Consider the following 27,183-nt stretch of genomic DNA (forward strand, 5'->3'; position numbering starts at 1 on the left):
TCACAGAGAGAAACAGATGTTTTGCAGCAGTCAGATCTCGTTGCTAAGGGTGATCAATATAAAGCTGGTGCTGCTTCCTTGACACCCGGTTAGTCAGAAGCTCTGGTGGGTATTCCAGTGAGATCCCACAGCCCCTGAACTACCCACAAAAAAAAAAAAAAAAAAAAGAAAGAAAAAAAACACCATCTGCTGGAGAAATTCCCCAGCTGGAGACAGAGCTGTCTGGTTGCAGTTGATGTTGACGAGAGCCAGGCTGCATGTCAAATATTGACAAAATATCTCTGGTTCAGGATCTAGTGATGAATCAAAAGACAAGTTCTCCTGCAGCCGGCCGTTCCTCACTGTGATATTATTATGACAAATGATTATAAGATCATGAGGGATGGATTTTCTCAGAGGTTTCAGCGGGAATTTAAATCATCCTTCTTTAAAAAAGAAAAAGAAAAAAAAGAAATATTATTTGCTACTTGGGTGGGATTTTTTTGGGGGGGGATGTGATCTTCAGCTGTAAAATGTTCTTCAATCTTGCTGCTCATCTTCTGACGATGATACAGCAGCAACATCTTTTCCTATTTATGGATTCATCTCACTTCTTCAGAAGCTCTGGTTCTGGGGAGTCTCCTCCTTCAGCTCGTCCTGTGTTACTGCTTCATTTTCCAGACAAGATTACATTGAATTTGTGTCCAGTAAACGTGCACAAGCTGAAGTTATGTAAGCTAATTTATTTCATTTATCATTATTTTTGATCATTATTTATTGTTTTATCTCTCTGTTAGGCAGAAATATTACAGTTTAGATGCTTGAACAATCAAATATTTGGTATTTATACTTGACAAATTACAGAAAAAGTAAAAAATCATACCCATATTTTAAACTTTCCCATTGTTTTAGTTGACAGTACCAATACTGAACCTAGAACTGATTTATAATCAAAGAATAAATCGACTTCTAATTTCATACAGTATTGGGCCTTTTATCGATTATGACAAATAGCTGGAGACTAATTTTCTCTAAATGGATCAATTGATTCATCAGCTAATTGTTGCTGCTCTAGATGTCATCGACTTTTCTTTAAACTTCTTTAAGTCTGTTTGATTTCCAGTCTGTCCAGGGTTACTTTAAAGTTTATGTCTTGTTATAAATGATTTTGTCATTGTTGATATTGTTTTTGTTGTTTAATTTTTTATTATTATTTGTATAATTATTGTTGTTATAGCTTCATATTTGGAAGTTTAGTTTCATTTCATGTGTTTGATTATTTTATGTGGCTTTTTAATGGACCCCAGGAACAGTAGCAAATCAAAATCAAATCAAACTGGATCTACAGTCTCATACCTGAGCTAAACATAGCATCAGACATATCATTAGCAAATATCACACTGCATGTTTCACACCTAACAACGCGGCAAACGCTGCGTCATGGCATCTTATCCGAGGCGGTCGGCGCAAAGGTTACTCTGACGGGCAAACCCTGACACATCTCAGCTCCTCGCGGTGTTATTAATAACAACAAATATCACCATCCCTCATGAACATTACGTCCATTAGCTCCAACCTGTGCCTTTAGAAAACGGATGTGAATGAAATGAACCCTCACACGGCGGGGGCTGTCCACCTCTTCACTCAGCCAGTGACTCATGCGGAGGTAACCTTCTCATGGAAGTATTACACCATCTGATCTATTGGGTTTCTTGAAATTAGATTTGCATTGATTTGTCCGCCTGCAGCATCTGCTCGCGCTGCGCCTTTGACTGACTGAGTCTGTGTATGTAGCAGAGGGGAGTGAGTTGAACAGGGTTTTTTTTTGTTCATCGGGCTCAAGCTGAAACTGCTGGTATTAATTGGATGCGAGTTAGGGAAACAGTAGCAGTGAACTAAAAGGAGATGCTCTGCTTCATTATAACAACACACACACACACAACTGCAGCTTGTACAAGGAGACGAGGGAGTCGCCATAATAGCAGACAGTCAGACTTAATAAAGAAAGATAGCCATAATAATGATAAGAGCAATATCCCTGCTTGTGCAGCTGACATATTTGTTCAGCGCCCTCTGTTAGACACACAGGGTTTTGTTATAGTCATAATTTACACTAATGCACTGACATCTCAGCCAGTAGCAAGTCATTTAAAGCCTCTGCCAGCTGTCACCTGGGAAATAATGTGCAATGGCAGTGGCAGTACACCTTTCTAAAGCCCCCTCCCTGCCCTTCTAAATGTCTTCTCCCTCTCTGCTCCCATCCCAGGCTTGTTTTCGCAGCGCTATAAACACTTTGCAGCTTCACCAAATCGGTCGACTGTTTCAGCACCGATAGTGATGGTGGTTCAGGCTTTCTCTAGACTCGTACAAAATCCAACACAGTCAGCCATTTCACAAGGCTGCTGCTGCTGTTGTGCAATACGAGTCATATCCCATGTCAGATTATAATCCCCAGAGTCCTGCTGAACATGGGGAACATGGAGTCGTGTTGTGTGGCTACATAACATGCGTGTAGTTTGGGTTTAATGGAGTTATGGTGTACACGAGCGGAAGACCGAGAGCCGGTTGGTTGGTTGGTTGGTCTCCATGAATAATTAAATCCTAGAAACATTTTTAGCATTAAAATGGTTGGAGAAGTATTAAATGTGGCATAAAATGGAACTCCACTGTATTTCTGTAAAACACAAGGAGGCTGCATTTAACACAGAGTGTACTTAAGGACAATTTAAGATACTTCCATTTACACTGAAGTGTTTAGTCCAATTTAAGATACTTCCATTTACACACTGAAGTGTTTAGTCCACTAAGGTCATATGACATTCATAGCGACTGCTTGTTGTTAATCTTAAATGAGAGAAAAAACACATGACAAGATTATGAAATACAATATTAAACCAACGTTTTTGGCTTCTACGGAGATTTTCCGTTGATACTTGGCTGCAGTTTCATTTAAATAGTTTTGTCATACAAAAAGTTAAAACTGCAACATTTTACAAAATAGCCAATATCGGGAAAAAGTCCTGAATTAAAATGAAAGAAACAGGACATTAATTTTCTTCTTACTTTCTCCCCCATTAATCATCTTGTGAGCCCTCAGATTTATCTTGTGATTTTTTTGGAGGGCCCCAAACACCTAGGTACAGTAGGAGCCACTGGATTAGACTATTAAACATAAAGTAAAGCTAAGAACTGATATACTGGCTTAATCTTGAGCAGCTTTAACAGTACAATGCTTCTTAAATCGTTGTTGACAATCTAGTTATGACAAATATGATAAGATATTTTCTGCAGGACCAATACTTCTACCATTTTTATATTGTCACACTTAAACAAAACCACCGCAACACTGCATTCACCCTGTTCCTGAGCTGACTGGTTGAGGACCATTGGACTGCCTTCTAAGGACACTAAAGACCAGTGGATAAAAGTGACCTTTTTCTGAGATAATAGATCGAACTTTCTTTCAAACTGACTGACCATTTGCATTTAGAGATTTAAACCTACACTGAGATGATTCTTGGTACTTGAAACCATAATTATATCTCCGTATGGATATCAAACTTTCATCTAAAACACTAGAACAGTATAAAATGAGACCCGTTTTTTATAATTAGCTGTAAAGTAGAATCACTGTTGAATTAATGGGTGCATAAATCTATGACTAGAATACCTTTGTGTACTCTGATTTTAATATTAATATTTAACCCCACTCCACCCACCCCGCTTTATCTAGCCCTGTAACTGTACCGTCTTCAAGACCCGCACTCCCTGGCTGCCGTCTCTCCTTTTCTTTCCGTCCTCATTATGAGAAAACTGTTATAGTTGGCATCAGAATTAACTGCTCGGCTGCTACTGAGAGCTAGAAAGAAAAAAAAGTAGAAGTGGGTCATGTACTTGAAGAAGGGAGGGGAATGAGGGGAAAGGGGGAAGAAGAACAGAAATACTGGTTGGGTAGGATGAAAGCACAGGTACAGAGGAAGGAGGTAAGAGCTGAGCACCAAAGCAGGAGGATCAACGTTTTGCCCCAAGCTTTGAAATTAACCAGATTAATATGTCAAAGCAGGAGGAGACTGAAAATAAAGCACAAGTGAATCACAGAGAGGAAATGACTCTGGAACAGCTGACGGAAAACAACTTTTCCCCTTGACTCAGGCTCCTCTGACAGTTTGATTGAAGCAAGAGAATTAATTCCTGTGATTCCTCTACACTGCTGTCGACATATCACAGAAAAATAGTTAAAACGTAAACATATCATCTGATAATCTTTTTTACATTAAAAGTAGAGGTGCTGCTGATACAACTGAACTGATACTTAACACATCCATAAGTGGAACAGATGATTCATAAAAATAAAGTTGGTGGAGCTGGTGTATAGTTGTGGTTTATCAATCATATCCCACTGGGTATCTTAATCTACATTACATTAGCATTTTTTATATGATTATCCTTTGAATAAATAATCTGCAAAGTAACTAAAGCTGACAGATAACTGTAGTGTGAGGATACTATTGATGAAGTATACTGAAGTAAATGTACATATTGTTAATTAATATTTTGAGAGAGTAAAGGAGGAACTAATTGAGACAATTTAATGTTGAATTTTTTTAAAAGCTGGAGAGCAACAACACGTTAAAGAGTCAGAGAATCTTGATTAGAAAAATCTGAATATGTAGAACAGCTGAAACAATTAGTTGATTAATCAATCAGTCCATATAGGTCAAATTTCCATAATTTGCAAGTATTTGGGGAGTTGCTTAATTTTCAGGTTGTAAATTATCAGTTGTGAAGATGTGCCGTGGTGTTTATTAAAATTTGACTGTAGGCTAATATACTGAAAAGAGTTACAGGTGGATTTTTCATTCCCTTCCAAAACAAGACTATCAGACCAAAACAAATGCTACTTCTGCAAAATCTATCCTCCACCCTCCTCTCCCTTTCATGTCCACTGTCAGTAAGTTAGGTCCTCTTACCTCGAGCTGAATAAACTTCTGTGTACATCTGTAGCCTCCACAGAAGAGCCATCACCATAACAACCGTTGCCCAACTACTACAGCCGTTATTTGCTCCAAACTAGTGCTAGCCGTTAGCCATTAAGCAGTAGCAACATTTTCAGAAAAGAAAAAAAAAGAAAATTACAATATAGTTTAGCAGCTAAGCTCTTGTTAGCATGCTCACTGTGGCTGGACAGTAATTAAAACAAACATTTAACATAGCATTGTCATCAAGCTACTTACAGAGAGAGAAGGAATACCATAGTCCAGTTGCAAGTGGAGCAGAAGCCGTTAACAGCCGTTGGGAACAATCATGGCGGTGCGACCAGGTGGGCGGGACTTTAAAACGTTATCATCTACGTCATCGTTTCTTCAGTGGAGAAAGTTCTGGAAAGTCACTTTCACCTGGATGCTGCTGTCCACCTTCACTCTGTCCTCTCACCTGTAGGTGGTCCCGGTACCTGTGTATGAACACCAACTGCAGGTACCATCACCTACTTAGTACTCCATCACATCACTAGCCTATATCTTTACATTTTCTTTTCTTTTTTTAATGCAATACCACCATAATTTATTTTAAATGTACACACTACCCACAAAAAGTTAGGGATATTTGACAAGAATATCCCATAGACTGTAAAAAGAAGGAATATCCCTATAAAAAGTTTATGCTACCGTGATATTCTATCATGAAAGCATGCCTTTTAAGTAGAAGGATGCAACGGTAATTTCTTTATCTCAAACAAAAGCTAACAACGGTGGTGGCAACAACAAAAATCTAAATGTCTCAACTAGAACTTGTTAAAATTTTGACATCATGAGACCAAGACAACACTTTGATCAAATTGATCATTGTGGAGAGGGGAGGGAGAGAAGAGGACTGTATACAAACTGTCACTGAACCAGAACATTTAGTGGTTCAATGACAACTGAACCACTAAATCAGATGGTGCTTGTGATTTGTGTGGTTAATTACCTTGTTAGAGAGAACAGCATGTTATTCAATAAGAACTGAAACATTGAACTCAAAAGTTTAGAGAAGGTTAAATTAAGTTCACCTGTAAAGGTTATAGTGCATTTCAGCTGCATTCTGAAATTTAATCCAAAAGCCAAACATCCCTAACTTTTTGTGAGTAGTGTAATTTAAGGCACATCTGAGTATTGAATCTTTTGTAAATAAAGAGTCAAAGAGAGGAAATAAAAAAGGAATTAGGTGACTTTAATGATATAGGCTACATTTGTACATTTCTACAGCAGACTTTCAGTAAGACTAACTGCCAATTAGAAAATAAGACAAAACATTTAACCTGTAACAACTGAGAAGAAACTGGATAAGATGCCAAAGGCTTTGAAATTAAATACTTGTTGTAAATATTCAATTCAGTATTTTGTCCCATTAAATAACAATAAAAAACATGTAACTGTTTAAACAATCAATGTGAAATATAAATTACATTTAAAGCACCATTTCAAGAATGAGGATATTAAAATAAATAATTGGCCTTTCCATATCAAGACAGTACAGTTTCATGGTAGTAATGTAAGGCTGTGCAGTCACACTGAACACTCCTGCCCAAAGATATCAAACAGGTTCAATGAACAAAACATCATAGCATGAGGGGAATGCTCACCTGGCAACAGACAGCAAATAACTCTGGTTACAATATAAACACCTATAGTATGAATGTGTAGCTCCGTCGTAAGCAACTATTTAAGGTGATGCACAACTTCTCCTTCTGTTCACTGCTCGGGGAAATAAAACTGACCAAATAAATGATAAAAGTGAGTTAATCTGTGGAACGATTGTCACTTTTTCTGATGTAACATGCTAATATCTGAATGTTTTTCTTACACTTTGAATTCATCCCTGCTGAAAACAGGTCCAATGTTGTACTATCCCCAAACCCAATATTTAGACCAACTGGCCTAAAAAACAAAACAAAAACTATATTGCAGTTTCTCCCGCTCATTCATCCACATGGGTACTCAACACATATCTTCACCTAGAAGAATTGTCCTAGAATAATATATATTGTTTTAGGTCACAAAATCTTTCTACTGTACACTGTTCATGCACAAGCCTTTCATATGCACTTAAACCCCTAACAGAGCATCAGTTAAAATTCAGGTACGACAACACACCTTACTTTGATCCCTCAAGACCTGCCTGCCAAATGCATGCACACACTCGCAGAGGGTTACACGCACCTGCACACACACACACACAAACACAAAGTGAGAAAAGAGCTTACTGTGAGTATAAAAAACGAGGGTAGACTGTTTCAACAGGTGCTTCAAAAAGTCACAAGAACATATCAAAGACTGAGGCACAAAGCTGCCTTTTGAAAACCCACTGATACAAGTACCGGCAACCAATGATGGTGCTCCTGCCTCTACTGCCAAACATGGTATAGAAAAAAAGTCCTACAGCTTTGTTACAGTACAGTAAGAGGGCTTTCATTGTTTACAGGGCCTCTAGGTTCAAACTCCTGGTCACAAATATATTTATTTATTTATTTATTAATGCTTTGTTTTCTTAAATTTGGTTTTCCCAGAAAATTTGCAGTGGCTATATCTATAATTATTTAAAAACTCATAGAGAAGCTAAAAATACACTGATACGCCCACTTTACATAAAACCCTGTACAAGTTATTCAAATTCATACACTAACAGTCCATTAGAGTGATGATTTAGAAAAATGTCAATCAGTCAGTGGGCTTTAATAACTGGTGCACTGTGAATTACCATGATTACAAAAACATTTTGTGGCAGATACTGTATAATCCCCTTTGAGCAAACCAACGTCGTAGTGTATGCAGTGACTCCGGCAGGTACATAATCAGTCCGAGTACTGGAGATCCAAGTCTACTGTGCCGTCTGTCACCACTAGCCTCACCCTCTTGGGTTTTGTAGCACCCATGGAGTGAGATGTTGGAACAGGTCCATAGTGCGCTGTGCCGGGGTGTTCCCCAGGCTGGCACTGTTGCTGCATGTCCTTTCTGCAGTGTTCGTCCTGACCCCTCAGCCCTGAAAACCCACCCAAGGAAAAAGAGGCTTGGTTTGGATGCTGGGGCCCACAGGGCTCGAGCACCAGCCGCCCTTGTGTGCCCGAAGGCTCCATCAAGCAATGGTAGGTGTAGTTTGCCGAGCTGAGTCCTGGGTAACCGTCGGCCCCGTCCCTGAGACCCAGGGTTAATGAATGATCTCCGGTGAAGTTTAGTACGTAAGGAGGACCTTGACAGCCGTAGAAGGAGGCCGAGGAGGACTGGCTCTTGTTTGCTGGTGCTGGCGTACCAGGAGGCGTGCTGTGGGCCACTTGGGGACTGTTGTGCTGAGATATGGGCGAAAGAGACGAGCCGAAGCTGAAGTCGAAAGGGTCTTGTTGAGTGTAACATGGCTGGTGTTTGTCTGAGGTGGATGGAGCGGACTTATCGTGTTTCATACTCCTGTCTTCGGGCGATGGATAACCATCGGGCATTTTAGAAGGAAAGAAGAAGGGTCTTGGCATCGCAGAGAAGTTTTTATACGTCATGTTTTCTCCACTTTCATGTTTATCAGTGGACATCTTGTTTTTACTGAAAGTCTGGGGGAAGTTGGGTTTGTTGAAATGAGGGCTGGACCGGTTGGGGTTGTTGGCTGAACCATGGTGGTGGTTGACATCTTTTCCAAACCCTTGAACAGACATGTTGCCTTTTATATGACCGTCCATGTTGTGTTTCAGACTCTGCTGGATCTTCTCAGTAGCACCAGGTTTTGTACCGAGTGTTCTTGACGTGATGGTCGGGACTTCAGCAGCCATGGTGCTTTTACAAGGTGCACTGTACAAGTTCTGCGTCTGGTTTCCCCCCTGAAACTTCATCACTCTGTGAATGACCGTGGACGTTTTCTCGTGGAAGTTGAATGGATTGTCTGGAGGATTGGGATTTTTCACAGTGAAGAGCTGCGGGGAAATGAACTTGTTAGGCATCTGAGATGATGGGACGGACTTTGCCAAGCCGCTCTGGGGCAGTCCTCTTCCTGCGTTTGGCTGACTATTACTTGGAAAGGGCTGGGATTTAGGAGGAATGGCCATACGGTGGAAGGGAACCTGGTTTTTGATGTTTGATGGCTGGGCTTTCATCTGGCTGGTGCTCGGCTTGATGGTGATGGAGGGCTGGGTTAAAGGGATTGAACTTTGAGCTGTAACAGAAGATGACGATGTGCTAAACAGACGATGTTTTCCGACTACAGACCCAGACTGAGTTCTGAAGTCTTCTCTGGAAACTCTCACTCCTGGATTTTTATTCATGCTTCGATCTCTAGCTGTAAAGTCAGAGTTGCTGTGAGCTGAGAAGCTGTAACTGGTGTTGGGTGGGTTTCTGTCTTTGGAGGTATCCTTCGCTTCACATTCCAGCGGAACAGAGTCACTTTTGGAAGAGATCAGACCTGGAAAAAACTGCAGATCCTCACTGGTAAAGTTATTTCCTGGACTGGGAGGGCCAAGGTACGGCGTCTCTGTGGTCCATGTATCAGCCGGGCTGTGAGAGAGGGGACTGCTGAAAGGATCTGTGGGGGGATCCAGCGAGCACAGCTCTGATGGAGAGGATGGAAGTATGTTCTGTGGCTGATAATACCCCTCGAAGTTGAGACACTGAAAGTCCAGAAGATCGTCGCAGCAGTTTGTGAAGTTGGGCTCCCCGGAAAGCATGTTGTCTGTGGTTGTGAATGGAGGAAACTGGGATGGGGGCTGGATGACAGAATTAGAAGCACTGGAACTGGTTGTTGGCTTTTCTAAAGTCTGTGATGAACACAAGCCTTCAGAGAGCCTGGAGAGACTGTTGTCAATTTGTTGGAGTGTGTGACTAAGACAAGTGGTGGGTGTTTCCACGAGCCCACACTTTCGTAATCGCTCCATTTTGTGCCTCTGTTTCCTTCCTCCGCTGTTCATCTCTGGCCTTTCTGTGATTCTTTCAGCAGCCGAGGATATAATTTCAGTTTTATTGTCATTAAGAGGGGAAGACAGAGACAGTGGAGACAGAGACAAGGAAAATGGCGGCGGCTCTGCTTTCAGAAGAGCCGGGTTGCTGTTAGGAGGTTTCTGGGAGGACGGGCACTCTTCTTTTAACTTGTTTAACTCCACACAATCTTTCTTTTGTTTCTCTAAAGTGGGACCCTTCATCTCTTTCTTAACTATGGGCTCTAGTTTCAACTCGGTCTGCATGAGGTCCTCTTTGCTGTCCACCTCCCAAAAATCCTGTGCCTTCCTGCGAAGTTTAATTACTGGTAAGGGAAAACCATTTGAATCCAATTCCACCTCCTGTTTCCGTTGCGAAGCGCCTCCAAACAGGCAACAATTATTTACAAAACGATCTTCAATTTTCGTCTCTTGCCCTACAGCTGACGAAGGCTCGCTGTCATTTTTCTGACACTCCATTTTTTCGGGGAGCGGCGGCTTGACTTCGGGAAGCGGCGGCTTGACTTCAACGACAGGCTTTCCATCAGGCTTCTCTTTAACTTCTACTTTTTCACTACTGGATTCCTTTGTTTCACTTGTGTCTTTTACATTTTTACACTCTTGGTCTTTGTCTAGTTTTGTGTCTGAGGGCAGATTTAAACCTGGCCTTCCACACCGCCTCTCGCCTCTTTTTTTCAAACGATGTAATCTGCTCTTTGACTTCTTACTAGCCTGCACATGAGCCTGAGCAGCCTCCATCTCCATGTTTAAAATCGACACAGAATCCATGATGGCTTTAAAAGGGTCACACACACTGTCTCCTGTTTCTGATTTTAACGCCATATTTCCAAGTCCAGTACTCTGCATCTCCCATACTCTCCCTCTCTTCCTTTTGAAACGGATCTTAAAATTAAGGTCTGGCTTCGTCTCCTCCAAATCATTTTGTTGTCCTAATGTTTCCACCTCTTCTTTCTTTTCCGATTTGTTTGGAGTTGGATTATTACCACTCTGTTCTTGGATTACAGCGGGATCCTCCGCTTGTTTGTCTTTTGTAAGCTCATCACTCTCTAGAGTCTGAGCTTTCCTGCCGCTTCGCCTGTCTATTCTACATCGTCTCATTTTCCTCAATAAAGAACCTCGCTGACCTTCATTAGCTCTGGGCCGAAGCACTCGGCTGAGGGAGTTTTGTTTGAAGATCCTTTTCGGTGCCAACTTCTGTAGTTCTGTTTGTCTGACCCTGCGTTTAAAATCTCTTTTTAGTTTGCTACTCTCCCCTGAACACGCGTTAATGTCCTGCCTCAGCACCGCAGATGAACTTAACTCTGCCACTTCTTTAGACACTGGATCCGAGGCAGAGTTCACACCTTGTTTGGAGTCAATTTCTACAGAGCTACGAAATGTACGTTTCTTCAGAGGTATGTTGGATTGCGTGTGTGCCTGTGTGTTGGTGTTTGGATGCACCTTACTCGTAGCTTTTGTCGGAACTAGTGACTTCTGAGGTAGTGGGCCGAGGCAGTTGGCCGGTGGGTCGTTTTGCCTCTGTGCTGCTGACTGAGGCTGCAAATTATCCTCGCTCACTTCAGCCTTAACTGTAGCTGCAACTTCTTTGCCTAAGTTTCCCTTAGTGCTTTGCTTATCATCTGCTTTTGCTTTCGCCGCTCTGGGCCTCAGCTTTCGTCTCCTCATAATGCCTTTCTTCGCTGACTGATGATACCTACCTCTATTTGGTTCAGCCTGTTCTGCTGTCTCCTCACCGCTGCACATATCTTTAGAGGCCGCGGTAGAAAAGCCTCCTCCTACAATATCCTCCTGCAATTTCTTACCTATTAAGGGTTTATCCTTTCTTAAAATATCAGATAGCAGAACCTTTGCTTGCTTTATGATGATATCTTCACTTGGCTTACTTACCGGCTTTTTACTCACACTGGTGACCATTTGTTCTGCTCCTTTAACAACTCCCTCCTCCTTACATGCACCCTTGACTTCATCTCTAACACACTGGGTGTTGTTCTGTTCTGCAGTTTTCTCCCCGGACACCATTTTACATTGTAACTCTTTTGCTTTTCCCGGTGCCGTGCTACTTTTACATTCAATAACTATAGCTGCAGCATTTTTCTTTTCTTTCCCCTCTTCACTTTTGCCTTTTACAATGTTCTGCTGCTCTGTTTTTACACAAGTCACTTTTTCTGACACCGTTTGTATCTCAATAACCTTGTCGCTTTCCCTTTTCTCACCGTTAGATAAATCGCCTACAGTTTCGCCTGTGTGGCTTTTCCTCAAATTGACTTTATCAGTGGCCTTGAAAAACATTTCCCTCACCCCTCTGTTACCTTCTGCTGTGCAGCTCTCTGATCCTCCCCCTGGCCTTGGCTGAGATCTGGACCCTCTCTTCGCTGTCTGAGGCGCTGGTTTGGGACCCTGGCTCTGTCTGCCCCTTCCTTTCACCTCCACTCTTGTTTTCGTGTCGTCACTCGCCTTCTCTACCTCTAAACTCTGTTGCACTGACAACCGCGTGAGGTTGACTCTAAGGTATTGCTTCAGTGATATCAATGGATTGTCCCCGTCTTTCCCCGAACCTCCTGCGACAGTCTCACTAACTTGTCTCAGGGAGGGAGGTCCGGTGGTTTTGTGCGGCGTTTGCTCAGCAGCTGGATTTTCCGCTGTATTCGTGCCGCCGCTGCACTTGTTGCTTTGACTTCCTGTGATTGCTTTTCTGGTCTTTTCTTCTCTTATTGCACTGCATGTTTTGTCCTTTTTATCGGGATGACAAACTGTCGTAGCGTTGGCCGTGTTAGTGGATGCTGTTTCATGTGCGAGCGCGGCGTTGTTACCCGTTCTCCTTGTTCTCGACGAGGTCCTCATGTTGGCCGGCTGCTTGTCCACCACTTTGACGGCCTTCCCGTTCACTCCGGGGCCGTTCGCCGCAGGTTTGCTCTTCTGAGGAGCCGACCTGGAGGAATTTAGTGTGAAAGGCCTCAGGTTGACCTCACTGCTGCTACTTGTCGGATTCATCCTGCTCAGCCTGGTCTCTTTAGTCGTCACTTCCTCCAGTTTATGCAGCAAGGCCCTTTCTTTGCTCCCCGGATCCTTGCAGCTCAGGAGGAAATCCACCGAGTGGCGCCGTACTCTGACTCTGATGTCTCTCCGTGTGACCTGGGCCACAAGCGCCCTCAGCTGTTTGAGCGTGGAGGATTTCAGTGGGTGCTTTCCTGACAGTCTGTGCTTCTCTCGTCTCCACTTCTTTGTTTGACTCAGTTTCCTGTTCTTCAAGGCATTTCTCCTCATCTGCTGGGTAAAGGAATTCCTTGAGGGGATGGCTGCGAATGAAAGAAAACAAAAAGAAGAAGAAAAATAAGGAGTTGAACTTCAGGCGGCTCTTTACAAAAGCATCTCCTCTGCTGATGATCTGATGTTTCCAACATAAGCGGCACATGAAAATCATGTGGCAGCAGCAGCCACAACAACAACAGCAGCAACTGAGATGTGACCGTTCAAGTATCCACTTCATTGAATTACTTTAAATAATTTTCCATCCAGACGACACAGTGGCCTGTGGTGCTAACAAAGAGCATGTGAGGGTGCGAAAGGTGTGGGACAAAAATTAACAAATGTGCACAGTGTTCAGGCTGCACAAAGACTACAGTGTGAGATACATCAAGCTGCTTTTTCTCTTAACCATGGAGAAAACAAGCATGTCGACTGTGAGAAAACACGTTACAGCAGCACTGTGACACATTACAAACTGTGTGATTCTACCACAGCAGCTTATTATTTGGGTTGAAACCTGTGTTTTAACCAGATATAAGTTTGCACAAGCAGCAGGGAACGTCCCTCCTGTTGTGTTGTGCAAAGTTAGCTCATCAAAACACATGAATACGTCTAATTAAAATTACAGTACCTGCTGTAAAGGAAGGAGTTATTTAAATAACTTTAAATAAATCGAAGCAAACCTAATTAAGAGTTTGGATCTAGTGTGTGTATATACATGCGTGTGTGTATGTAGTCTCACTTGTTTATGTCTGTTTCCAAAAAGGAAGTCTCATCTCATTATCTTAAATCCTACATGGTAAATGTTTTGTTTTGTTTTGCTCTGGTTACATAAGCAAATGCTAATCATAACCAAACAAAAAGAAAACAGTGTTTGAATATCGTCAGTAATCTCAATAAATATGTTTGTTATTATCCACAGTCTTTTTGATCATATGAAAGCAACAGAAACTTATTTCCAGTGTCATTTCGATGGTACCTGTGAGTGTGTTTACGTCGTGCACATATATTTGAACAGGCTCAGGATGATTACATCCACAGTAATTACAGAGCTATTACACGCTCCCATCTGTTTCCAAAGACCGAGGCCTAGTTGTTCATTAACTGCAAACTGAAACATAGTGCAGGGGTGTCCAGTACACTCAGCACTGCTCATTTGTGTGTTTATACACATTGCAATTTCAATATATGAACAATATGACACATGCAAAGAGAAATATCTTAAACTTAACACATGATTAAAGCGGTCCTATAATTTGTGTGCATAATAAATCTTCTGACTGACGTTCAAAAATGTTAAAATGTTTTACAGTTCCTACTTCAAAGTTAATATTCTTTGATCTGTGAGACGGTTTCATTCACCAGTGTTGAACGACTTTGTTTGATGCATTAAAACAGGCAGTGAAAACCTCTTAGAAGAGGTTTCATCTTTATTTGGATGTATTGTTGTTTGAAAACTGAAATTCCTCTGAGGTTTCCACTAATCTAGAGCTGAGCGGACCAACTCAGGATCAACCAGCTGTATTGACTGGCCTTTGAGATTTCAATTTGATGCTGCATTTAAGAGCCACTGAACTGATGTCTGAACAATTACTGGGTGTGTTTCTTGACATCACTGATGTATAATTGCATTGTACGTCTTATAATGGTGTTAGTTTGTTTTGAGCGACTTCTGCTGTGCTGACAGAGCTTTGAGGAAAACCAGCAGTTCACATCCTCTGTTTCAATTAGCAAAAAGTCAAGAGAATTTACAGATTTCATTAATGTTATTTGAGTTCCTTGTAGCTTTTTATGATCATCAACAGCCGATTTGAGAAAAGGCAATTTTAGAGAAAAAAAAATCCTGAACCCATTACCTTTAAAGATACCTGAGTGTATCCCTGGTATTATCGGCCTCGTGGAGAACTTCTCTCTGTGATGACGGAGATATCGCTCTCTCAAGCGGTACTTCTGTCCAACAGGGTCCTTTGTTTCTTCACATTCAGGCAGCTTCCCTCTGTGTCTGAAGTGGCCCTCTCCATTCCTGCAGAACAATTCATATATATATAAAAAAAAAAAGAAGAGGAAAGAAAAATAAATTTTAAGTTAAGAGGTTCTCCAGTTTTTCCATATCTGATGAATAAAACCTTCAGCTCTGAGCAGAATCCGAGCTGTGATACAGTGAGTGTCTGATCTGATGTGATGATGGACACACCTCTCGCAGGTGCAGCATTCACACATTTCATTGCCTTCGCCAAAAAAGCTGGCACCATAGTAACACGTGATCTCCTCCCCAGGTGAGATGGGTCGAATCACTTCAACGCAGGCGATGTTCTTCTCACCGGGGACGAACTGGGCGGGTGAAAAAAAAAAAAAGCAGAAAGAAGACAAAGACAAAAGGTTTGGTTGGTCCACTGGGAAACATCAACACGGCAGCTGGGAATCACAGGGGAGGGGGCAACTCTGCTGCTTCTAAGTGCTATTTTTCATAAAATTTCACCATGATGGAGATGGGGATGATGCAAATAAGATGTAAGAGTTTGTCAGAGTAAAACACCAGTTATATATTTCAGATTCGCAGAAGTATTTAGTGCATGTGATAAATGAAGAATTTGCTGATTACCTTACAGTTTGGTTTGCAGTCTTCAACCCAGCCGGACAAACAAAGAGACAAACACACAGATAAGAGATTCAACATTATTAATCCAATCACAGCAATGAATGAATGAAGCCCTCAGCATTTTCTTGATCAGATGAACTCGGTTCATTCTGCAAAAGCTCAGAGGCTCAAAGAGTCTGAGCTGATTAACTCCCAAACATTATGAACAGATCTAGCCAGAAGAATTAACTCTAACTTCACTGGATCTTTTGCACAAATAACTAGTTAGCTCACGTGTTGGGCCTGAGAAGAGAGGGAGCTGTCTGTTTACCTGATGCCATAATGTCTATGACCCACTTCTGTTACATGTTTGTATAGAGAGAGAGCATTAATTGATTAATCATTAAAAATGTCAATAATAGGATAGAATAAAAAGCAGCCATCCCAGTTTGGCACAGCTAAAAATAACCTGTTGTTTAATATGAGATGTAAAATCCAGCTGGAATCAGAACATTTTTGTTTGAATAGTGAAATTATTCAACAACCAATCAAATTATAACCAAATCATAAATCTGAAAAATTTGCTATTAATTGAATTAACTGTTAAATCAACTGATTCCTCTCAGCTCCACACTGAGATCTGTGACTGTATTTATGATTCAGATTCAGTCACAGCTACAGAGAAACATCTTCCACTGCCCATAAATCACTGCACAATTCCTGTGGGTTTATGATAAATCTGTATTTTTGGTGTAAAACCACAACAACACACTTGTTAAGCGTTCAGAAACTGGTGCTAAACCAGCTGTGAACCACATGTGATGGAACCAGAGAAAAAAATCCCCATGCAGCTACAATATTTACATCACACAAACATACCTGCCAATGTTTACGTTTCAAAATATTACATTTTTTGGGGTATATTTTGTCATGCATATTGATTTAACAACACTTAATTGATTCCACAGTCACAAGCCTAGTTTGCCTGCACAGAGAGCAGCTGCACGAACCTCTGGAATCAGAATGTGGGCTTCAATGTCATGTTAAAATTGCATGTGTGGATGTGTGTGTTTTATACACAATCTGTCAACTCGTATAACTTCAGACAAACACACAGATCATGTGAATCCATGTTTGGCTGATTATTAAAATAAAGACTGAGGGCCTCGGAAATGATGGGAGTTTCCAGGCAGAAAGAACAAAACAAAACAGGAGTGTGTCATGAGATGACCTTGAAATACCTGACTCCTGGGGAAAAGGAGGACTGTGTGTAAAGGTCTAACCACTAATTGGTGTCAGAGGAAATGCAAGAGAAGTTTTGAAAATGCAACTAAAAAGTTTAATATCACATTAAAAAACTGCTTTAGTGACTCTAATAGCTGAAATTATGAAGCTTCTTTCAGTAATAACAGGAATCATCCAGCATTAGAAAATCATTTACCAGGACTTAGTTGTTGTGTTGTGTTGTGTTGAATGAGAGCATGTAATAAAACACCTGTCAATCAACTTTTAAGCAACAACAACTTGTTGTAGTCGTGTGTTTTGATAGTTGGTGAATGTTTTACTGTTTGTTGACATTTGTATTTCAGGCTGCAGCTTTAGAAATTTACTCATGCATGAGCTCTGCTATCAGCGATAAACACTCTGAATCTGAACATCTGTATCTGTACCAGTGTGTGTGTGTGTGTGTGTGTGTGTGTGTGTGTGTGTGTGTGTGTGTGTGTGTGTGTGTGTGTGTGTGTGTGTGTGTGTGTGTGTGTGTGTTGGGAGAGAATGAGTCATGAATGCGAACAAACTCACCGTGGTTAATGAAAGCTGCAGGCCCGAGCCAGAGCTGGGCGCAGCGTTTGCGTGTGGAATACATCACACTGAAGTCATTGACTCCCGTCCTCAGCACTGCGCTGTCAGTGGGGCTCAGCTCCGCTATGCAGCCCAGCAGGACCTCCACCCGCTCGCCAGCAAACCTGCACAACAACAACAACAACAGTGGTCTTGCTGTCACATATTTAAATCTCAAAACAAACGCAGAGCAGGAAATGCAGCCGCAGCAGCAGTTGATGACGCATGCACACGCTGCGTGGACAAACACAATGTGACTGATGATTACCAGTGCCGTGTGGAGGTTATCTTTGCTCCATTGGTCTCTGAGGAGTATCTGTCACAGGACTCGATCTTGATGCCGCTGTCCAACAGGAAGGCACTGAGGTACCGATACACCTGCAAGACAAGACGTCATAGAGGGTTTAGATTGGGCTCCCACTGTGGAAACTTTCTGTGAAGTGTCATGATGATACAACATTTTGCTATTTGATTTTTTTACTAGGGATGGGCAATGATTTTTCGAATAGTTGCTCAGTTAAAATCGCAAAATCAAATAGTTTATGAGACAATCGTCTTGTCTAAAAAAAATGTAAATGTTCCCTTTTTTACTGTCGCAGATGGAGAAACATGGAAAGACTCCACCAGAAAATTCTGTGTGAAACTCTTGTCAAATGAAAACAAGTTTAACTGAGGTGCAGCTGAAACTCTGCAAGGTGCGGACTGTGATGAGAAGCTACCGGAAAATATTGACGTAGTTTAACGCCAGGAGAGAAGACTTCCTCGTTAAGATGAGCGCTCATTACGTGACGAGGCGAATAGTCAATTAATAATCGAATAGTACTTTTGCTTGAAATGCCCATCCCTATTTTTTTTTTTACATGAGATTATTCTCTATTTGCACTGATTTCTAAGTTTAAACATAAGCCTACATGTTGTCTCAGCAGCTCCTGTCGATGGCCTCCCAGAGCACTGAAGTAGTCCCCAGCCGGCCCGCCCACCGTCAACGCCTCGAACGTAGCGTTGAAGTCGTGCGTGCGCTGAAATCGCAACAGCGTCTCTTTGAGGTTTCCATATCGCCGGATCTCCGGTGGGGCACTGGAGAGAAAAAAAGAGAGAGAGAGACAGATGATCAGACAAAAGAAGAGCTGAAACAGACATGTAACAAAACCTAAACGCAATATTTTAAGAGGCTAAAGCTTTTGTGCTCGAACTTGTCGCAGTTTTTCCAGAACAATAACAACTTCAGATGAAAATATATAATAAGCACTTCAGCACTTTTCACTTTAATCCAGCATTTATGCACTTTATTAACCAAAATGAAACTCTTATGGCTCCCTACCTGTGGACTTCTTCATTATCCACAGTCACTTTGTAAATAACCTGTATGTATATTATAACAAAACTTGACTTTTGTATTGTTTACTTTTTTATTAAGTGTAATAATGTTGTATTGTTTGGAATAGTTTTTATCTTATTGGGACTACGGATGGAAACTAGCATCCTGCTGAAATCCGGCATATTTACATGTTCTTATCTATCTAATGTGCACTGTCCCATTCAAATAAACAAATAAACTATGACCAATGTGCAATGATTATGTCATTGTATGTTTCCCTGGAGAGAAAGTGAATTTACACCACGCCTGCAGGTGGCCATGGTACACTGGAAACCGAAAGTACAACAAACTTGTTGACAAGTGAATAGCTCTGGCAGTGGGTATTACACACATAATAAAACAGCACAATAGCTTCCTGCAGATTCATTTCAATTGTAAATTTAGCGTGCAGTGTGCAGAACAGGTCTATAGCACAGATATAGGGAAATAAACACCAGATTCATTACACACACTCACACATATTACCAGTATTTGCATTATGATGTGACATGTTCAACTCCAGTCTGTACATGTGACACCTCGAGGGTACGTCTGGGTGTCATAACAGGCCCATACATGATTCAGTAAACACGCACTGCAGTTTAATAAGTACACCTACTTAGGACTAATGCTGTCTTATACAACAGTCCTGCAACAAACTGCCCTCTCTGTGGAGAGCCTGCACTCGCTGTATATCAGCTTTTATTTAATCTCTTCCAATGAAGTGTTTAATCAATTCGACTGTCATCAATTAAACTGTAAGAGTGCCTAATAAAACCCGCAAGTGCAGGAACTGTGTGTGTGCCTTTTGCTCCTCGGCGTTCACCCCGCTGCAGGAGTGTGCTGCTGCTGCTGTTTTTGACTTTACATCTTACCTGATGTTCATTTTGTGGGTGCTGAAGCCCAGCAGAGGGTCCAGCGCCAAGCCGGTGGCCAAGTCATCGGTCTCACACAGCTCCTTCACACTCATTCTAGTGTATCCGTCCATTGCCTCCCACCATCAGCATGCTGCAGTTACAGGGGTCAAAGTAACAACAAACAACAATAACAAACCGAAAATCAGCTCAGGGGTTTTGCATTCCTTGCAAATCCAGTATGCAAATACCTGTCAAGTCATGCACATCCACTAGGTTCGCCGCTAACTGGCCACATAAATCGGTCTGTGTGGGTTAGGAATGTGCCTGGGTTTACGTTAGCCTCCATAGCACATTAGCTTGCAGGGGGGGGAATCCGCTGTGTTTTCATACGAGGAGCTGGGATGCTAACTAACATGGTAGCAGCTGTCTGCAGCAGCTAACTGACCGACTGCATCCGATCGCTGCTGAAATTCAACAGCTACGATCCGACATGAGAAAGCTACCAGCTCCTCCCTGTGATGCATAGCGGGGAAAAAGCAAAAGAAGCAGCATTTAGAAAACATACCTGGGAGTGTTTTGTAGTCAACGAAAATATCGTCCGACAGACAGGTTATCGCACGCTTTCGCTTTGCTGCTGGGGTCCAGGGGAAAGTAGTTAGCCTAGCAGCTAACCCAGCTAGCTGTCCGTTAGCCCCGCCAGCCGCCGCATACGAAGATGGAGGAGTCTCTCTCTCCCCTCTCTCCCTCCGTCACTTGTGGAATTTGCTGGATTGTAAAACGATCACCGAGCCCCGGCTGGATGTCAGAGCGCAGACACACACCGCACGACACGATGACGAATAAGATTTAAATGTAACACTTAACGTTGCTAAGCTAACTAGCTTTACAAAAAAAAAAATAGGGTTCGTCTAGTAGCTAAAAGTTGATGAGAGACGTCCGGCGCAACCGAACTATTGTAGTTGGCCACGCCCCCCACTCGACACGCCATTGGCTGAGGTCAAGGTCAATCATTCTAATTTGGAACGAGAGCGGCGGTTTCGAGCTCTGTGATTGGCCTGGGTTTGGATAATGGGCGGGGCCACCACCACCCCTCCGTTTTTGTTTTACTATGTTGATTACGGAGCAGAGGCAGAGAGGTTAGTGAGTGTTTCCTCAGGTGCACGGGCTCAGCTGGGAAACACTTCACCGCATGAGTGAGTGAGTGAATGAATGGAAGTTTCTTTGAACACAGAACAAAAGAAGAACAGAAATAAAAAGAAACAAACAACAGTAAATACAAGATAACGAAGCAAAATAAAACAACAATGAAGCTTAAAACAATTATTTATATTCAAAAGGAGTGGGAGGAAGCCGAAGCTTATTATTAAATCCCACTCCTTCTCCCTATGTTAATTCCAATATATACTATAATATGTTTTTAAATCACTAGTGTATTTTATCTTACAGTCTGATACTGAGATGCTCTTAGTTTTACTTTACACCTTCTTCCGTTTTAGCTCTTTCATCCTATCTTTTCTTATCTTATTACATCCCATTTTATCTATTTTTATCATGCAGACCCTCTTTTTTGTTTATCTTATCTAATCAACTGCATCTTGCATTTTAAATTGAGTCGTCCACTTTGTTGTTGGGTTCTGGTATTGCCTGTGTTGTTGTAATGCCTAATGTCTTATCTTTTATGGTTTTATGGCATTTGTGACTTGTCTCTTATATGTCGTTTTGTGAAGCATTTTTAAACTTGTGTTTAAAAGTTAAAAGTGCTACATAAATAAAGTTATTATCATTATTATTATTATAAAATAGTAACAATAGTATGACATCACGTAGTACAGAGGAGCCGCTTTCATCAGGAGCATCACTGAGACCTTATATTTCACATCTGTAATGTAAATTAGATGTTTAACATCTCGGACAGTTATTATTCGCACTGAATTGTGATTGGAGAGAGCAACAAATGTGATTAGTGTTTCAGGGAGGTACAGTTAGTATTTAGAATTTATTATGGTAAAAGATGCTGTGATTAAGATTCAAGCAGTGAGATTTTATTATAAGCCACAGGTGATTAAGATTCAAGATGCACAGTTGACGTCAAGCGTTTTATTTATAGCGCCAAGAGTAAAAAGAAAAATATCAGAAAGTTTTTTAAAGTCATTTTTCAAACTGTTTTGAAAACATCACTGACACATATAAATAACTGGAGCTTCAAAGAGCTTTCACAGTAATAAAATGCTCTGGTCATGTGTGTTGAGTTATGGTGGAGCAGCTACACCCCTGTTTACATTTGTATTATTAACTTTAAATAACCACATTATATCTGACGCTGTGTGAAATGTACAAAGTGCACACCTCCCTCCCTGTGTTTGAGCTGTCAAAGGAAAACACATGGATCATTAATCATTGATTGCTTTGTGAGAAGATTTGGGAGGAATGTTCTCCTAAAGATTTATTTTTTCCATCATCACCATACATTTAAATCTATTTTAAGACTTACAAAATAATGTAAGCAATAAGAAATATGCAATATTTTCCTGAAATAATTCAAATGTTTGCCATTAGTCATTTTCTGAGAGCTGCTGTGGAGAGAGGGGGAGGTTGAAAGTTTGGTTTTTGACTCTGAAGTGTTGAAATGACAAGAAGCCGCCTGCAACCACCAACAGCACCGACTTCATTCATTCATTCATTCATTCAAGAACCAAGTGTAACAACATTACATTATAGCTGTGAAAAGGGACATCCTAGGAGACTGAAGAGCTTTTTCCCAGACACAAAGAACAGCATCACATGATTCAACAATTAACAACACACCTCACACCATAAACATCCACCTTTTCCAGACACCCACAGTCTCACACAGTAGGGGTTGATCCACAGTCTCACACACACACACTCACACTCTCCTACAACCCCCCAATTCTGTGAACAGGTTTCAACCAGTGAACAGGCCCAACTAAGTAATGTAACTGCATTCTTCACAGGGATCATTAACATTCACGCTCCCAGCAAATGCCAACTCTTATAGGGGAACATACCATCTCTCTCTGTCAGCACAGAGTCACAACCTGTCACTGCTCACATAATAATCCTCCAGATTTGCACACACACACACACACACACACACACATGATGATGGCTCTTTAACCTAATTGGTGCAAAAAAATCTGCTGCTTCTTAAAGGACTCTCACGGCAAACATGTATTTTACACACTTGCTTTTTTATCCTTTCGCCTCTTGGAGGAGTTGCAGCTCTTTGTTTCCAGCAGCTGAGACGATTCATCACGAGACTGATTCATGAATCAGCAGGATGTTCTTAAAGGAGCATTATCGCAAATACAGCAGTAATAGCATAAAATAAGCTGACATATGTAAAAGATGGGTCGGGGGGAGCCATAACTAAATTTACAAAAAAAATCGCCAACAGTGTAGTGTCCGTGGGGCAAATGCAGCATTTGTCTTTGTTATGATCCAAGCCGGCCCGGCGCTTGCTGCGTTAAAATGCACTCGGAACTCGCAAATCAGACCTCCGAACCGGACAAATATGCAACAGTAAGTAATGTAGCAGTGTTAGGGTGCTCACAGTCACTGAATCGCTGGTAGAACACTTTGTCTCCACGTCCCTGTGTCTTTCTTCAGCTGTCCTCTCAGCGTTATTAAGGAGGAGGACGTTTCAGTTGTTGTTGTCGTTGTTGTGGTTGTGCGCGACGTAGAGCTGCCGCTTCCACTAGCGAGTTTTCTTTTTCCCGCGATTGCACGTTCATTCAGCCTGGCGAGGGAGGAGGAGGGGGGAGGGAGAAGGAGGGGGGGCGGGGGGGGACTAAACGAGGCTGCCCACTTGTTTATATCTGATAAGCTCCGCCTGGCTCCATCTAGTGGCCGAATTTTGCGATAATACTCCTTTAAGTTTGTTTTGTTTTGTTTCTGTTTTTTTGTTTTTTAAAGCTACTGTGGTGGCAAAAAAATGTTGTTCCTTCAATAAAGTATTTAAAAAAGGATAACTGAACACGTCAGCTGTCTTGAGTTTCTTGAGTTTTAATAATAAGGCATTCATGAATGGAGTCACACAAACACAACCGAACAGTCAGTGAGTGAGTGAGTGGCCTGAAGGTGTTCTCAGGCCGCTATCTTCATAGTTCCCAAAACACATTGAACAGCAGACAAAACATATGGCACTCTGATAGTTCTGCCTAGCCTCACCACCAGGACACAACAATCCCTTGTAAATTCACACAGAGCACTGGTCTTAAGAGCTTCTCTGGCTTCTGACCTTTAACCTGTCCCGAGTGGACTCTGTCTCTGTGTCCGGTGTATCTCATACAGATATCATCAAAGGGATTAGCTGAGTACCACTTTCCACAAGGTGAAAGGAAGTTCACTTATTAACATGGTTATTATACAGCACCCGTAAAGCATACTATGGGTTACACCAAAATTTCCCATTACACTACTTAATGCTCTTTTAAATTGCCCCCTAGGGACAAATAAAGATTTCTGATTGATTGATTTTTTGATGTACAATCACAATAGAGGAAACATCACAACGCTGCATCACCACAAATCTGCAGGACTGTGAGCCTCCACAGTCTTTAGTGTTAGTTTCATCACAGACTGGTGCTCTTTGATATTTATTAAGTTTTTAAGAATGAAAACCATGCACATGCATTGATATTTCTCTTGTGGCCTGACCCCAAAATTCAGTTATTTAACTTTATTTGTTATAAATTTCTCATAATAACACGTAAAACTTGTAAGGGGCAGAGTGAAATGAAACAGATTTTGAAGAGATTTTTTCATTTCAGTTCACTGCCTCTGAGTTCCTCTTTGCTTGATGGTTTTTGTACTCACGTGTGACAGAAAACTATAAAGATAAGTAAAAAGGAAGAGATAAAATAAAGTCAGAGACACCACACACTGCTCTGCCACACACAGCAGCACCAGAAGAGGAAGGAAGAGGCAGCACTGGCAGTTTCTCTTCATACTCACACTGAACACTGGATTTCGAGAAACTGACACTTCCTTTTTTTTGTTAATTCAATGTTTCTGTGCAGCCACTTTGTCGCACAGCTGCAAAATATGACGAAAAATGTCTCAAAGCTTAAGCTAAAATGAAAAAGCGGACACAAATATACAAATTCTATGTTTTATTTCTACCTTGTAACAGAGACAACTTGTGATTGATTTGAAAACAAATGAAAAACAAATAAAAAATACTGTTAATTTCTGTCATTTCTCATCGTTGTTTTTTTTTCTCTCGTTTCTTTTCTCTTCTTAATTGTAATAATCTAATAATTTCTGATCTACCCAGCGACAGTGCATGGTGCAAAACATCCCTGATTGATTAAAAACACTAAGAAGCTCGCAGTTATCTAGCGTTTAATTTTGTCAGTAAAAACAATATGAACCCAAAGGTGATTAAAGAGCAGATTCTTAAGAGGTAATAACAACAGTAAATATAGAGATAACAGTTGAAAAATAAAATGCTTAAGCAGAGGTTTGTACAGCTATGGAGATGGGAATGGAAGAGGCCGTTGATTTAGATGACACATCTACAAGTTCCATGTTTTTTTTGTGTGTTTTGTTTTACTTTATCAGTCACTTAAATGTTTCGTTTGAACACTCAAGTCCTGTGTTAACCTTTATTGATCCTATTAGACTTTAATACCATACATTTCTGTACATATTCAGATTTCATTCCTACATCATAATAATTCACCCACATAAAAGGTGGATGTGTAGCATTTACAGATCAAAAACAAAACAGAAACAGATCTGATCGCTCGGACCACAACCTAAAACTCAGTCGCCGCCGGGACTCGAACACATCCTGGAGTGATGATGGTGCTGCTGCTGCTGCTGATGTATGAATGAGTCACACCACCCATTTTACATACATATATATATATTATTAATATATATATATAGATTTAAATATCACTTCCTGAGTTGGATCTTACTGGATGTGAAGTGAAACATGAGCGCCGCACATTGGTGCTTCCTTCCCTCAACACGATACCTGGCGCCGTTATGAGTTGCACTATTATGCAAATTATTAAGTCTATATCAGAAAGCGTAGCGGGATTTCTTATGTTATGTTTTTTTTTTTTTTTAATTACTTACATTTACTTTACATTTAAAAAGAAGAAAAAGAAAGAAAGAAAAAAAAAAGAAAAACATTGACTCTCTTTGAGGTATACTTGAGTTGAAAACCTCTGGCTGAGAAAAATGGGAGGGAGAAGAGGTGGGGCAGATTCCAGCTCCCCCACCCCCCACCCCTCTGCTCGAGTGTGTGTGTGTGTGTGTGTGTGTGTGTGTGTGTGTTTGTGTCTGTGCTTTACTGTGTCTGCAGCACTAAACACTCAGCTATAGACCAATGAGTACTGGCTGTGCAGTCTGGACTGGAGAGCTGCAGTTGCATGTGTTCATACTTGGACAGAGGGCTGACGGACGGACGGACGAATGAATGGGGACAGACGGCAGACAAACAAAACCAGACACTAATTATTATGTAACAGGAGAGAGAGAGGGTGTGTGTGTGTGTGTGAGAGAGAGAGAGTGGGTGTGTGTTTGTGGGTTATTAGGAGACATGAGTCAAGACCCTGAAACACTGTGGAAATAAATGTATTTTTTCTCTAACACCAGTTGCAACAGCCTGTGCTGAACTCTGGCCTGTTCACTGGAGACACCCTGTTCACCAGCTCCACTCGGGGATAAGACATGAAGAAATGATGAAAACTAATTATTATTATTATTATAACTATTATCTTTCTTTTTTTTAAATGGAAATAAAAAGCCAAAATAAAGATGCACAAAATGTGTCTGGATCAGAATTAATATGTCGAAGGGTTCACGTCTTATATTTAATCATTTGATTCTGTCTATGGCTTAAGGTTTTTTTCTTTTTCCTTTCAAGAACAAGTTGCTGAAATAAACGTAGAACGATAACGACAGTCAAAAGCAAAGCAAGCACTCTACATAAGCAGCATCAAAAAGTATTATTATTACTATTATTATCATCATTATTATTATTATTATTATTACTTGCTTATTGCTGTACAGCAGCAGCTGCTCATCTGGGAGTCGCAACCAAAAAGACTTTTAAGCTTCTGTCCATTAACTGGGGGAATTTGCCGGTTTTAAAATTTTCAGGGTTGAAGCGAGACCTCTTCAGTTCACACACACACACACACGTTACATGTGGGTTTAGATTTGAATACATAAACCCACTCTCTGCTGTGTGTTTTGTTTTGTTTTTTAGATTCACATGAAGTGGACTGGAGAGGTCGCAGCGATGACTCATCGTCGCTTCATCTTCCTTCTAATGAGCTTTTACCTTTGATCACAACAAAAACCACAGAAACTCTTCAAGTCGGCGTCTTTGAGTGAGAAT

At 41.2% G+C, this 27,183-nt stretch overlaps 1 protein-coding gene across 1 annotated transcript; it reads right to left on the minus strand.

Annotated features, from left to right (window-relative positions):
* Positions 1-6,182: 6,182 nt before the first annotated feature.
* kmt5c (lysine methyltransferase 5C) lies at positions 6,183-20,690 on the minus strand. Its single transcript, XM_083976795.1, has 9 exons — positions 20,368-20,690; positions 19,821-19,953; positions 18,500-18,665; positions 17,857-17,966; positions 17,550-17,713; positions 15,774-15,793; positions 15,366-15,502; positions 15,028-15,194; positions 6,183-13,221 (listed from the first exon to the last, which is right to left on the minus strand). Exons 2-9 carry the CDS (start codon positions 19,931-19,933, stop codon positions 7,811-7,813), a joined length of 6,288 nt encoding a protein of 2,095 aa, XP_083832921.1. The 5' UTR covers positions 19,934-19,953; positions 20,368-20,690; the 3' UTR covers positions 6,183-7,810.
* Between the last annotated feature and the right edge of the window lie 6,493 nt (positions 20,691-27,183).

This window comes from Trachurus trachurus, assembly GCF_905171665.1.
Source record: "Trachurus trachurus genome assembly, chromosome: 8".
NCBI classification, from domain to species: Eukaryota; Metazoa; Chordata; class Actinopteri; order Carangiformes; family Carangidae; genus Trachurus; species Trachurus trachurus.